At 37.9% G+C, this 15,000-nt stretch overlaps 1 protein-coding gene across 14 annotated transcripts in view; it reads right to left on the bottom strand.

The window, feature by feature from the left end:
• Positions 1-15,000, bottom strand: part of LOC137626304 (uncharacterized) — a 455,153-nt gene that overhangs the window by 89,366 nt on the left and 350,787 nt on the right. For all 14 annotated transcript variants that reach the window (XM_068357415.1, XM_068357417.1, XM_068357404.1 and 11 more), the window contains one exon: positions 14,069-14,188. In XM_068357415.1, the coding sequence (XP_068213516.1) occupies positions 14,069-14,188 (120 nt within the window). The remainder of the gene's footprint in view (positions 1-14,068; positions 14,189-15,000) is intronic.

Here is a 15,000-nt window from a genome sequence, read left to right as displayed (position 1 = left end):
ACACAGATTTACTCCTCCAAAAGGTTGCGTCCATAATACTTCTAAGGGATCTATTCTGTTTAAAAGCCACTGACGTCGCCACTGCTCTGACTTCATGAGTTTTAACTTTAAGCAATTTCCGGTCATACTCATTTAAGTGAGTGTGGGCCTCTCTAATTAAAAGTCTAACAAAATAAGACAAGGCATTTTGCGACATTGGTAAGAAGGGCTTTTTTACCGAACACCATAAAGCCTCTGAATTACTTCGTAACGTTTTGGTTCTATTTAGATTAAACTTTAGAGCCCTTACAGGGCATAAGACTCTTTCAATTTCATTCCCAACAACATCCGATAGGTTGGGAATCTCAAATGATTTAGGCCATGGATGAGATGGTCACTAATTTTTGGCCAAGAAACCAAGCTGTAAAGAGCCCACTGCTTTATTGGAGCAGAAGCTTATATTTTTGCTGAAGGCATGCACTTCACTGACTCTTTTTGCGGTAGCAAGGCTCACTAAAAAGAGAGTTTTGAGAGTAAGGTCTTTGAGAGAAGCTGAGTTTAGAGGCTCAAATCTTTCAGACATGAGAAACTTAAGGACCACATCCAAAGTCCAAGCTGAAGTAGTAATTTGACGTTCCTTGGAAGTCTTGAAAGAGTTGAGGTCTTGAAGATCCTTATTATTAGACAAATCCAAGTTTCTGTGACTAAACACTGCAGCTAACATGCTTCTGTAGCCTTTAATAGTTGAGGCAGAAAGGCTGCTGTTATTTCTGAGATGAAGCAGGAAGTCCCCGATCTGTGCTACAGTGGTATTGGATGAGGAAACAGAGGACTTGCACCAGTCTCTAAATACCTCCCATTTAGATTGGTAGATCCTGATGGTAGAGGATCTCCTCGCCCTTGCAATCGCTCTAGCTGCCTCCTTCGAAAACCCTCTAGCTCTAGAGAGTCTTTCGATAGTCTGAAGGCAGTTAGACGAAGCGCGGGGAGGCTTTGATGGAATCTTTTTATGTGAGGCTGACGAAGGAGATCCATTCGCAATGGTAAACTTCTTGGAACGTCCACCAGCCATTGATGTACCTCGGTGAACCATTCCATTGAGGGCCAGAGGGGAGCAACCAACGTCAACCTGGTCCCTTCGTGAGAGGTGAACTTCTGAAGAACCTTGTGAAGGATCTTGAATAGAGGAAAAGCATAGATTTCTAGGTGTGACCAGTCCAGGAGGAAAGCGTCTATGGGGGCTGCCTCTGGGTCTGGGACTGGAGAGCAGTAAGTGGGAAGCCTCTTTGTCAAAGAAGTCGCAAACAGGTCTATGGTAGGTCGACCCCAAATTGTTTCTCGCACACGTCCTGGTGAAGCGTCCACTCCGTGGAGATGACTTGCCCTCTTCTGCTGAGGCAGTCTGCTATCACATTCTTTTCTCCTTGAACAAATCTCGTCATAAGGGAGATGTTTCTTTCCTTTGACCAAATGATGAGGTCCTTTGCAGTGACGAAAAGGGAGTGAGAGCGAGTCCCTCCCTGTTTTGAGATATAGGCTAAGGCCGTGGTATTGTCCGAGTTCACCTGTACCACCTTGTTCTTGATCAGATTCTCGAAACTTTTCAAGACCAGATGGACTGCCAGAAGCTCCTTGTATGTTTATATGAAGTCTCTTCTGATCTTTGGACCAAAGACCTGAGCATTCTCGATTGTCCAGAGTTGCTCCCCAACCCATGTCCGATGCGTCTGAGTACAACACATGGTCTGGGCTCTTGGGGGCAAGTGAGACCCTCTCGACGTCTGAGGTTGTTGTCCCACCAAGCCAGGCACGTCTTGATTGAGTTTGAGATAGGAATGGAAATTGCCTCTGAGCCCTTCTCTTTGTTCCAATGTTGGTTGAGGTGGAACTGGAGAGGACGAAGGTTGAGTCTTCCCAGGGAGACAAATTGTTCTAACGATGATAGGGTTCCCACGAGGCTCATCCAAACCATTACAGAACAATTGCTCTTCTTCTGACAAAGATGAATTTTTAACAGAGCTTGCTCCAATCTTGTGGGCGATGGGAAAGCCCGAAAAACTTGACTCTGTATCTCCATCATCCCCAAATATAGAATCGTCTGGGATGGAGTCAGCTGTGACTTTTCTTTGTTCACCAGGAGACCTAACTCTTTGGCTAGGTTCAATGTCCACATGAGATCCTCTAGACAGCGGTGGAATGACGACACCCTGATTAACCAGTCGTCTAAATAAAGGGAGGCTCTGACCCCTGACGAATGTAGGAAGCTTGCTACATTCCGCATGAGCCTTGTAAAAACTAGAGGAGCAGGGCTGAGGCCCAAGCACAGTGCTCGAAATTGGTACACTTCTTTCAGGTACATGAACCTTAAATAACGTTGAAAGGTTGGGTGAATCTGGATATGGAAGTATGCATCCTGGAGGTCGAGAGAGACCATCCAGTCGCCTTCCCTTACTGCTGCTAGAACAGACTTTGATGTTTCCATCGTGAACTTTGTTTTCACAATGAACACGTTGAGTGCACTCACATCTAGCACTGGTCTCCAACCCCCTGTGTTCTTCGGAACCAGGAAGAGACGGTTGTAAAAGCCTGGGGATTGAAGGTCCAAGACCTTCACCACTGCCCCCTTCTCTAACAAAAGAGACACCTGATGTTGCAAGGCTTGTCTTTTTGCTTCCTCTCGATACCTGGGAGAGAGGTCTATTGGAATATGTACTAGAGGAGGTTTCCGTACAAAAAGGGATTTTGTAACCATCCTTTAATAAAAGTACCGACCACTGATCCGCTCCCCTTCTCCCCCATGCTTACCAGAAGTTCGTCAGTCTGGTACCTACTGCTGTCTGAAGCTGTGGACAGACTCTGCCCCGGGTGGACCTGGATCCTCTTCTCTTACCTCGCCTTCCGTCAGGGCGAGAGGTGCCTCTGTTGGAGGCTCTGCCACGAAAGGGAGGAACAAATCTCGAAGCTGGCGTATCAAACTTGGGTTTGTTGCTGTTAAAGGATGAGGGTAAAACTTTGCGTGCTGTTTTGGCCACTAGATCATACGTATCTTTCAATGCAAGAGACGACGCAATATCTTTAATAAGTACTTGTGAGAACAAAGTATTTGATAGAGGAGCAAACATTAACTCTGACTTCTGGCACGGAGTATTTCCTAAAGAAAGGAATAAACATAATGATTCCCTTTTCTTTAAAACTCCTGCAGTGAACACAGCCGCAAGTTCGTTGGAACCGTCCCTTATGGCCTTGTCCATACAAGACATAATTTGGATGGCAGTATCATTGTCAGAGGTAGAAACCTTTTAACTTAAAGCTCCCAAATACCAATCCAAAAAATTAAAAACTTCGAAAGCACGAAATACTCCTTTCAGTAGATGATCCAGTTCTGAAGGGGTCCACAAAATCTTGGAGCGTCTCATGGCTAGACGACAGGGAGAGTCTACCAGGCTTGAGAAGTCTCCCTGGGCAGAGGCAGGTACTCCTAAGCCGAGAACTTCTCCCGTGTCATACCATACGCTGGAACGTGAAGCTAACTTAGAAGGAGGAAAAGCAAAGGCAGACTTTCCCCAGACTTCTTCTGGTTGCCAATCAGTCTCCCAGGAAGCGCATGGCTCTCTTGGAAGAGCGAGAGAGCACTAACTTCGTATACGAAGGGGTCGAAGCAGTCAAACCTAACGTAAACTCAGAAGGTGGCAATCGTGGAGCAGCAGTCACAAAATGAGTTGGGAAAACTTCTCTAAAAACATTCATGATCTTTCTAAAATCAAGAGATTGTTGGACAACCTTAGGTCCTTCTTCCTCTGAAAAGATCCCCAAAGAAGCATTAGTCGAGAGAGGATCATCAATTTCCTCTTCAGAGAAAACTTCATCCGATATCAAATCCTTACGAGAAGGAGAAATCCCCGTATGTCGCGAAGGTAAAGCTTGACAGCCTACATCGACTTGTATCTGAGAAGTAGTTAAGGCAGGAGGGTCGACGTCATATCGTGACTGCATTGACTGTCGATCGACTACACGTCGCGACTGCAGTGACTGACGCTCAACGTCACGTCGTGACTGCGGTGTCTGCCGCTCGACGTCCCGTCGTGACTGCGGTGTCTGCTGCTCGACGTCACGTAGTGACTGCGGTGGCTGACGTTCAACATCATAGTGAGACTGCAGTGACTGCAGTTCGAAATCAAGGTTAGACTGTACGGAATGACGTTCAACGTCACGTCGAGATTTACAATCTGAATCTTGCTTAGCCGCAAAGCTAACACTGGGGTTAACACCAGAATGACGTAACACTTCACGCTTAGAAGGTCGAAGACCTGAAACACGCTTAGCAGAACCGTGACGTACTGCAAGCAAAGGTTCCTGACGAACAGGAGCTGGACCGTAAGCCTGCATTAAGGAGGACAGCTTGGACTGTATGTCCTGCAAAACACTAAGTTTAGGATCTATAACACTCGGAACAGACCTCGACATCGGGAACGTCTGTTCATAAACGTCAGCACTGGAACGACCAGAAAGCAGAACGGGATCGTGGCTCTTAGAAGGGGCCTCCGGAGCCACAAAACTAAACGTTAAATACGAACGTTTAATTGGAGAACCTTCCTCTGAAGAAGGAATACGTTCCGGGGCTGCTCCAGTGACTACAGCCAGGACGTATACTCTGTTCTGAAGGAACTAACTTTCTTTTCAAAGGTCTCGAAACCTGACGCCAGGATTTTTTCTTAACAAACGAGTCATCGGAAGACTAGGAGAACTCAGTCTCACCTCTCTTATGGTAAGGACGTGCTTGAGGAGCAACGTCTGTAACCTCTTAGGGAACGTCTGTTCGTTGTTTAAAGCCTGTTGCTACCTTTGGTCTTGTGACCATCCTTCTCCCAGGGGCTGGGGAGCTTGAAAGAGGTCTCGGACTGGGTGAACGACAAGCACGAACAGACGAACCCTCCGCATTAACACTGAACACATTTTTATCACTTTTCACTTTAACACTTTCACTTTTCAAAATTTTGACATCGGACATAAGCCGATTTCTCTCTGAGGCCAGCGATTCGACCTTTTCACCCAAAGCATGAATAGTCTTCAACATATCTTTAAGAGAAGGTTCATTAGTGCAAGTAGGGGGTTCTGAAACTACCACTACAGGGGGAGGAAAAGGTTCAGAGGCATGGGAAGAGGACAATTCTAGCGAACGAGAAGAACTTCTACGCCTATCTCTCTTGAGTTTTTCAGTATATTTATATTCTAAAAACTCAAATTCAGATAAAACGACACACTCCTCGCATCGATCCCCTAATTGACAAGCTTTGCCTCTACAATTAACACAAATAGAGTGGGGATCGATGGAAGCCTTTGGAAGGCGCCTGTTGCAATCCTTTGAACATTTTCTATAAACAGGAGAAGGGTCGGCCATTATGGATATTTCAAAGAGATAAAAAAAAACAAGCAAAGTTCAGCAACAGAAAATAAAAAAAAAAGGGATTCAAGAGTATTTGTAGAATATCCAACACAGTGAAAGCCAAAAAACCATTAACAAGTACTTCACCAATTGCAGAAAACTTTAGGTTTAGCGCGAGCACGGAACCAATGTTGACATTCCAATCGGCAGAGAAGAACTGGAGCTTATCGGAATATGTTTAGTATCCTGCCGACAGTTGGCGCTAGTGTACACCCAGCCAACCAGCATGGTGATCGCCCGCGCGTTTTGAATCTGCCGATCGTCGGAGACGTTAGCTATATATATATCCACCGGCTAAGTTAAATATTTAAAAATGTGTTTAGAGTATATATAACTTTTAACAGCGTCAACGAGTTGAAAAACAATTAAATGTAACTAAGAAAATAACAAAAGCGAATCTGAATTCCTTTACTGTATTAACTAAAACAAATATTGATACAAACACACTCGTGTGCGTATGCACAAACACACACACACACAGGTGCAGGAATTGCTGCGCAGTAAGAGACAGACAGTGGGGGAGGAGGTACAGATGGTGACTGCGATAACGTACTGTAACTCGTCACTGAAAGTGATGAAAAAATAAAAAAAAATAAATAAGCTAAGTTACATTAAAGTTTCCGTAGTGTAAGTTACGGTACGTTATCGCAGTCACCATCTCTACCTCCTCGCTGATCGTGTCTCCTCCTGTGAGTGTGTGTTTGCGCATACGCACACGAGTGTGTTTGTATCAATATTTGTTTTAGTTAATAAAGGAATTCAGATTCACTGATATTACTTTTTTAGTTACATTTAATTGTCTTTCAACTCGTTGACGCTGTTGAAAATCATATGTACACAACACATTTTTGTTTAATCTCTCTCTACACCTGCGTTGGCCTCTAAGGTAAAGTGACCATAAAAACACATTTTTTATTTATTTCTTTATAATTATCTTTTTTACTTCCTTCTTTCATATTATTCAGTTATGTTATTGTTATGTGTAATTATATGTAGTAATTTATGAAGGAGTTATTATAGGTTTTTGGGCTGTGGAACGAATTATACAAATTACAGCGTATTCTTATGGGAATATTTGCTTCAACATACGATTGTTTCAACATACGAAGCAGTTTCTGGCACGAATTAAGATTGTATGTAGAGGTTCCACTGAGTGATACCTCTACATACGATCTTAATTCGTTCCAGAATCTGCTTCGTATGTTAAAGCAATCGTATGTTGGAGCAAATATTCCCATAAGAATACACGGCAATTTGTTTTTCGTTCCTCAGCCTAAAACCCCATAATAACTCCTTAATAAATGGCTACATATAATTACACATAACATTAATACAATTGAATATTACAGGAATATCTAAAAAAAAGAATAATAAAGAAATAAATAAAAAAGGGGTTTTTATTAACACTTTACCCTAGCGACAGGCCAGCGCAGGTGTAGGGACTGCTACCCACGAAGAGACAGAAGATCAGCGAGGAGGTAGGGACGGCGACTACGATGACGTACGATAACTTACACTACATGAACTTTAACTTAACTTAGCTTATTTTTTTTTTTCATTTTCATAATTTTATATTTTTTTTTACATTTTTTTCTTTTCTTATTTTTAATTTTCATCACTTTCACTCGATTCAGTCTTCCTTTTCTTTACTTCACTTTCTTTCTTTTCATCATGATCATTAGACCGTTTTATAGATTTTTTAAAGAAACTATCGAGTGAAAGTTGCTTGGTACAGCTTTTGAGGATTTTTCTGAAATGAGTTAGGCAAACATCATCGAACTGCGCAACTACAAGGCAAACCTGAAGTTTCTGCGCGTGATTCTTGTCGATGAAATCAACCACGTGTTGATGATATGCCAACATCTGTCTTATTTCCCCCGTACCTAAGATTTGGCCTACCTCCTCCGACTCACTTAACTGCCCTTGGAACTCATCATACTGCATGGCTTGCAGCTCCTTGAGTTCCTCGGTGGTGAGCTCTTCATGATGCTCATCGACGAGTTCGGTGCTGTAATCTTCATCCACCTCCAGACCCATGGACTTGCCAAGGGATACAATCTCTTCTATGTCTTCCTTGGCAGCACAGGTTCATTCTTGGGGCCAAAACCTTCAAAATCTCTGGGAGCAACAGCATCAGGCTAAAGCTTCTTCCAAGCTGAATTCAGGGTCCGACGAGTTACTCCCTCCCAAGCCTGATCTATGATCTTTAAGCAGTGCACGATATTAAAGTGGCTCCTCCAAAATTCATGCAAAGTTAAGTTGGTGCTTTGCGTGACATTAAAGCACTGCTTAAATAAGTGCTTGGTATACAGCTTCTTAAAATTAGAGATGACTTGCTGGTCCATGGGCTAGAGGATAGGGGTGGTATTCGGTGGAAGATGCAACACTTTTATAAATTTGTATTCGTCGATGATGTCATCTTCGGGTCGGGGGGGGGGGGGGTGCATTGTCCAAGCAAAGCAAGCACTTCAAAGGCAAATTCCTCTCCTGAAGGTACTCCTTGACAGCAGGGCCAAAAACTACGTTTACCCATTCCACAAAGATATGCCTAGTAACACAAGCCTTAGAATTAGAATGCCATAGAACATGTGGCAGGTCTTTATTAATTCTATGTGCTTTAAATGCCCTAGAGTTTTCGGAATGGTAAACTAATATAGTAAACCCTCGTTTATCGCGGTAGATAGGTTCCAAACCCGGCCGCGATAGCTAAAAATCCGCGAAGTAGGGATACCATATTTACGTATTTATTCAACATGTACTGTATATTGAGACTTTTAAAACCTTCCCTTTACGTAGTACTGTTAACAAACTACCCTTTAATGTACAGAACACTTAATGCTTGTACTACAGTACCCTAAACTAAAACAGGCACAAATATTAAAGGCGATTTTATATCATGCGTTTCCTAAACACCACGCCAAAAAGCACAATAAAAAATGACAACCATTGTTTTGTTTACGTTTATCTCTGATCATAATGAAGAAACAGACGCATTTACACATCTGTGTATAGGTTAGTTTTTGCATCGACAGCAATATTAGTAGTATTGATTATATATTGATTTTGTTATTACCAATGTTTTACTTAATTTTTCTTAGGACTTACAAATAAATGAAATGAATGCCATTTATATAATGTTTTTCTTTATGACGCCACCTGAAACGGAAACCTTCAATTCGTTTACTGTACGCTCCATCTTCGATTGTAATAAACAAATGAAGGCATTAAACGCGCATGATGAAAGTGATAAATAATGATATTTAAAGATTTTAGTAAATATGTTATTAAAAATACTATTCACCGTATCTATATAAAATCCTACATACGTAGCAAAGCAGGAAAACAATTTTTTTTCTTTTTTTTTGGCGTTTAATCAACAATAACAAACTGCCGCTAATGACCAAATGATAATTTACGATAATTCTAAACTGTTACTAAAGATGATTCTCCATTCCATATCCAAAATACTTTTCCTAACTTCTGTTATAAGTCAACTTGTACCCCCCTCAATTATGAAACCATCTAAAAAAAAAAAAAAATTAAGAGAAGCAGCAAGTACTAGGCCGATTTTTAAAGTTGTCGAAAAATTAAGTTACCGCTATAAAGTTCGATGTGACATAGTGCGAGATTGGAGAAAGTAAGGAAAATTGAATCATGATTGATTTTCAATATAAATGAAACTTTGTGAAGCAACAAAGACTTCATTTGTTAGTGAGATAGAGGTAAGGAATGAGAGGTAGTGAAAAGTAGCTGAGAGAGAGAGAGAGAGAGAGAGAGAGAGAGAGAGAGAGAGAGAGAGAGAGAGAGAGAGAGAGAGAGAGAGAGAGAGAGAGAGAGAGAGAGAGAGAGTTGTTTTAAATGTAATAAACAAAAGAATATGATAGGTTATAACACATTGGTGCTTATGTAATATCAACTGTATAGATGGTTTGAATAAGTTAAGAAATGGTATAAACAATACTTCGTACGTGCATATTCTTGAGACCGGCAGCTAGACGTCAGCTGATCTGATCACAGCCAAAAGTAAAACAAAAAGAAGTCAACAATACTCAATTTTTAAAACGCACCCAAAATTTAAAAACAAAAGTACACGCTTTCTTAATGTGCAATTAACTACTTAAAGATTAGCAATTTTCTAGAATAAAATGATGTTTCCCCCATAAATAGTGGTTTGCTGATGAAATCGGATGCCGTATTTAATGGAAAAAGTCCGCGAAGTCGTGAATCCGCGATGGTCGAACCGCGAAGTAGCAAGGGCTCACTGTAAAGGCTTAATTTTGCAGTCCCCGCTGGCATTGGCACAAAGCGCAAGAGTCAACCGATCATTCATTGGCTTATGTCCAGGCATTTTCTTCTCTTCGGCGGTAATGTACGTTCGACTAGGCATCTTTTTCCAAAACAGACCGGTTTCATCACAGTTGAACACCTGCTGCGCTACGTAGCCTTCCTCCGCCACGATGCTTTCGAACTTTTTAACAAAGTCTTTAGCAGCCTTGGTGTCTGAACTCGAAGCTTCTCCATGCCGAACAACTGAATGAATCCCGGCAGTTTCCTAAATTTCTCGAACCAACCTCGAGACGCCTTGAATTCCTCCGTCGTAGGATCAGCTGAACTCTCCCCCACGTCACCACGAGAGCGCGCCGCCTTCAACTCACTGTAGATAGCGCTGACCTTCTCACAAACGATCGTTTCAGTGATCGTATCGCCAACAATCTCCTTGACCTTGACCCATATTAACAAAAGGTGTTCCATCTCTTCAAGGGTAGGGCTACGACGTTTGGAAATAATCGTGATCCCCTTCGAAGGTTTCACTGCTTTAATGGATGCCTTCTGTTTTAGGATCATCGAGATCGTAGACATATTCCGGCCATATTGTTTAGCCAGATCGCTAACATGCACACCTCGCTCATGCTTTTCTATTATTTCTTGCTTTAGTTCTAATGAAAGCATTGACTTCTTCCTTTTCTCACCACTACTAATACTTCCTGAACCGAAACTAAGCTTTTTAGGACCCATGATTACGAAACACAGAAAACAACACGTGAAAAAGGAAGATAAAAAACACTGTTAATAACGGAGCGAATAGAGAACAACAACACGATGCGCACGAGATGAGAGGACTGATCAAGGCGATGCTCGATTGGCGTCCCTCCAATGTGCTGCCATCTAGCGACGTCAAAAACAAACCATGGTTGACGCTTTCGAGAAAATTCCACGTGTACGCGTAATATTTACTTCGTATGTTGGAGCAACACTTCGGGTGTCGAGACAGATATTTGGTCGAATTTTACTTCGGATGTTGGAAAATTCGTATGTTAGGACATTCGTATGTAGAGGTTCCACTGTGTGTATATATATATATATATATATATATATATATATATATATATATATATATATATATATATATATATATATACATACATATATAAATATATACATACACACACACACACAATAAATATATATATATATATATATATATATATATATATATATATATATATATATACACACATACATTATATATATATATATACATATATAATATATATATATATATATATATATATATATATATATATATATATATATATATATATATATATTTACTAAGAAAAAGTTGCTTAGGAAAAGTTTGACAACCCCAAACACCAAACTATTGACATACAAGCACTCACTCACCAGACATAATATATATACCAACATCTATCATTCATATGTAATAAATGAACTTATTTTTAAATTGTACTTTATTTAATGAAATACAGTAGAAAGTTATTTGTTTGTTAGGTAATTAGCTTCTGACTTATCAACTCCTTTTTACAAGCAAACATGCCAACTAGTGGTCTTGTAGCAGACGATGCTATAACATTAAATCAGTTGTAAAGTTTATGCAGTATTCATTATTTTCTCATAACTTTTTTATATTTGTACTAATACAATATTTTGATAATGAATTTGTTGCTCAATTTTAGAAATAATACAAATAAACAGTTGCTGAATACGACATTGGAAATAACATCTCACTCTTAGTTTAGTGCAGTGTCAACAAGTAAGCAGAAAAGTAACTAGCCATAGAATCATATACATTAGCAAAAATATTCCACCAAGAGAAATTTATAGACTTCTTTGATCAATAATAATTTTTTTTTGGTGAAAATGTAGGCTATATGAGGAATTTTGAATATATTACTGGAATTTTACTTCGTGACTAAAATTTGATTAGGAACATTTGGCAACACTGCTTTCAGGTTAACACTTGAAACACCAAACATTAAACGGGTAGTTGTAGTGGCAACTATGACTGGATTGGTGGTTTCTTATATGAATATGTAACAAAGTTGGTATAACCGGTGTGCAGCTAATTAGTAATAACTTGAACATTTCATATGATGCCCAAAATATTAAAATTAACTGTGCTAGACAAAAATCCACTTAAGTCGCTGACTAAGAATAACTGCTAAGACAGCTTGTAAATCCTTAATTTTTTTTTTTTCAAAAGCTGCTTTGCTAATTCAAGGGTGCGTCTCACCATTGTAGCGTCTTATTATACAGAAAATACAGTACATGTTTTGCTACCTTGATTTTTATGACCATTGCAGTATCATCAAGTCTATGAAGTTCTTCTCTTTTTGTGAGATTCACATCTGCATACTTTACCACCATAGTTTAAAACCAAAGACAAATAACATAATTATCAATTAAAACATTGGATAATTGTCTTCTAGAAATTAGGCGAAACTGAGAATATAAACATCCAAAGATAAAATTGGAACTAAAAGACAAATGATAAGACATAATAAATCGTAAGTAAAAACATATTAGGCTTAGAAAACCGATAGCCCTATACTTGGAATGAGTTTCTAGTAAAGAATTAACATCATTAGTATTAATTTGGTAAATTCATCAAGTAGGCCTACCGGTACTTTACGATACGTCATTGTGTACAAATTGTAATTGGTCTCATAAAACTTATCCAAGAAAATATGATTTTGTGGTTGCTGCAATCATGTCTCAGATGCCAGAAAATTGCATCCAATTGTGTTTCCTCATAAAAAAATTTCCTGGGGGAGGCCCCAACACTACCAGTTGTCAATGACTTCTCAAGCTTTAGCCCGGGCCTCAAAAAAGGCGCTCCTACGCCCCTGGTGGATAGTCTGAATCCTAATATCCTTCCATTTGCTAAGGTAAGTACTCTTAAATTATATCATGTTATAAAGGTTGTGGCATGGCATATCGTATGATTCCCTTGAAACTTTGCTATGGTGAACAAAGTTTCAACTAAACTCTCATTTGCATACTATATTGTAAAGCAATATCCTCTAACTCTTCAACAGTTATTTCAGCGAAGTAAATGTAGGCACTAGTACATTATTATATGATTAATATCTAACAATATCCCTTATATATTTAATGTTACATACGGTATCTCAATTAGATTAAAATATATCTATTCTTGATACTAACAAACAAGCACTCACTCCAGTTGTAAACAAACCAGGTAACCAGCTGATTTCTTCTCGGTTCAAACTACAATACATGAAGATGAAGGAGGCTACCTTGAAAGTAATTATCTTCTTTTCAAATATTATGTAACCTTATTACTGACAAATACCATAAAAAATGAGTAAGGTACATTTGGAACCTTCTTAATAGTCTAAATATGTGGAAAGAGCTACTTCCAAGAAATATAATCGGTATATGTTGTCTGAGACTCAGAAAAGGCTAGCAATTTGGGACCCCTTTGAGCCTTAAATTTTCTATAACACAAAAACTTAATGGCATTTGTTGCATGATATTGACTTAATTTCCAATTTGGTCTCCACTCTTGAACCCATCGCTGTACCTCAAAGAATTTTTTTAAACACTTTTTACAAATTGTTTGACTAAAGAGATGGTCTTGCTGGGTTATCAAGAGGCAGTTTTCCTAAATTACTTTACTTAGCAGTTTTATAAGTGTTTACTGAGTTTTAATGGACTTCCCTACTAGACTTTTTAGAGTATTTGCATAAGGAAAACAAATAAAGAAGATTGAGATAAGGATTAATTTAATTTAAAGTTATCTTCTTTGTTAAATTTGTTAGTTTTTGTACAGAGAAAGCACTATGTTTTAAATATCATTGCGATGTTTAGAGATTTATTTTCAACAAAATGAGAATTTTTTTCAATAGGGAAATAAGAAACAAACAAAATGATAGGGAGGTTCAGATTGCCCGGAGATTTTGCTCTCGGATGTAATTACATGGAGAATTTTACTTCTACGGAGATTTCTATTACTATGAAGAATTGAGTTTTACTATAATATATGGACATTAAGAATGACAAAATGGGTCCCTATATATTGAAAAATAAGCAGGGGATAGAAGAGAATATGATAGATTGACGAACTTAGAAAATTTGCTTGTATAAACTGGTATAGAATAAGAACTACCAAAGTTTATCTGACAACTTCAAAAGTCACCTGTATTGCTTTTCTTCTGCCAGGGCTATATTCATTACTCATGCAACTGGAGGTAATATAAGAAGTATGGTTTTAGGATAAATAGTTAATCTGATATTTGTTTTCATGGTCATAAAAATAAAGTGCAACCTTAAGTATCATGTAAATATGCATCTGAGTATTAGCAAAAAAACCATACTCACTGCTTCTCCAAGTTTAACATTGCCTGGGACAATATCTGTGAAGACATCTGTTGCTAATTCAATCTTCTCTGGAATACTTCCCTCGGTGAATTCATGCCAAGTATTGATTGCTGATAATACCTGAATAACATAAACGTGAATTAAAGAAAGATATGACTCCTTAAAACAGTAAATAACAATATATAATTTTTACAGATTTATAACAAATTCTATTAAAAATTGGAATTCAATAAAAAGAAATATCAATATCTTTTAACATCAACCTTTGCACCATACATTATGCTGTAGACTGAATACACAGTGTGTTTATTTATACATATATATATATATATATATATATATATATATATATATGTATATATATATATATAGATACATATATATGCATATATATATATACATATATATATATATATATATACATATATATATATATATATATATATATATATATATATATATATAAATATATATATGTATATATATATATGTATATATATATGCATATATATATGTATCTATATATATATATATACATATATATATATATATATATATATATATATATATATATATATATATATATATATATATATATATATATATATATATATATATATATATATATAGATACATATATATATGCATATATATATACATATATATATATATACATATATATATACATATATATATACATACATATATATATATATATATATATATATATATATATATATATATATACATATGTTTATGTGTATACAGTAATCCCTCACCTATCGCTGTCAATGGGGACCAGAACCGACCGTGATCAGGTGAAAAACCGCGAAGTAGGTTCCCTGCCTATTTTTGGAACACGAACATTTTTCGTGTACATGTACATGTATATATAATAACAAAAGTGTAATTAACCCTATAAAAGCATATAT

The sequence above is a fragment of the Palaemon carinicauda genome, chromosome 2, assembly GCF_036898095.1.
Source record: "Palaemon carinicauda isolate YSFRI2023 chromosome 2, ASM3689809v2, whole genome shotgun sequence".
NCBI lineage: Eukaryota > Metazoa > Arthropoda > Malacostraca > Decapoda > Palaemonidae > Palaemon > Palaemon carinicauda.
Note: the sequence above shows the minus strand (reverse complement) of the source record. Positions and strands in the feature narration are given on the sequence as shown.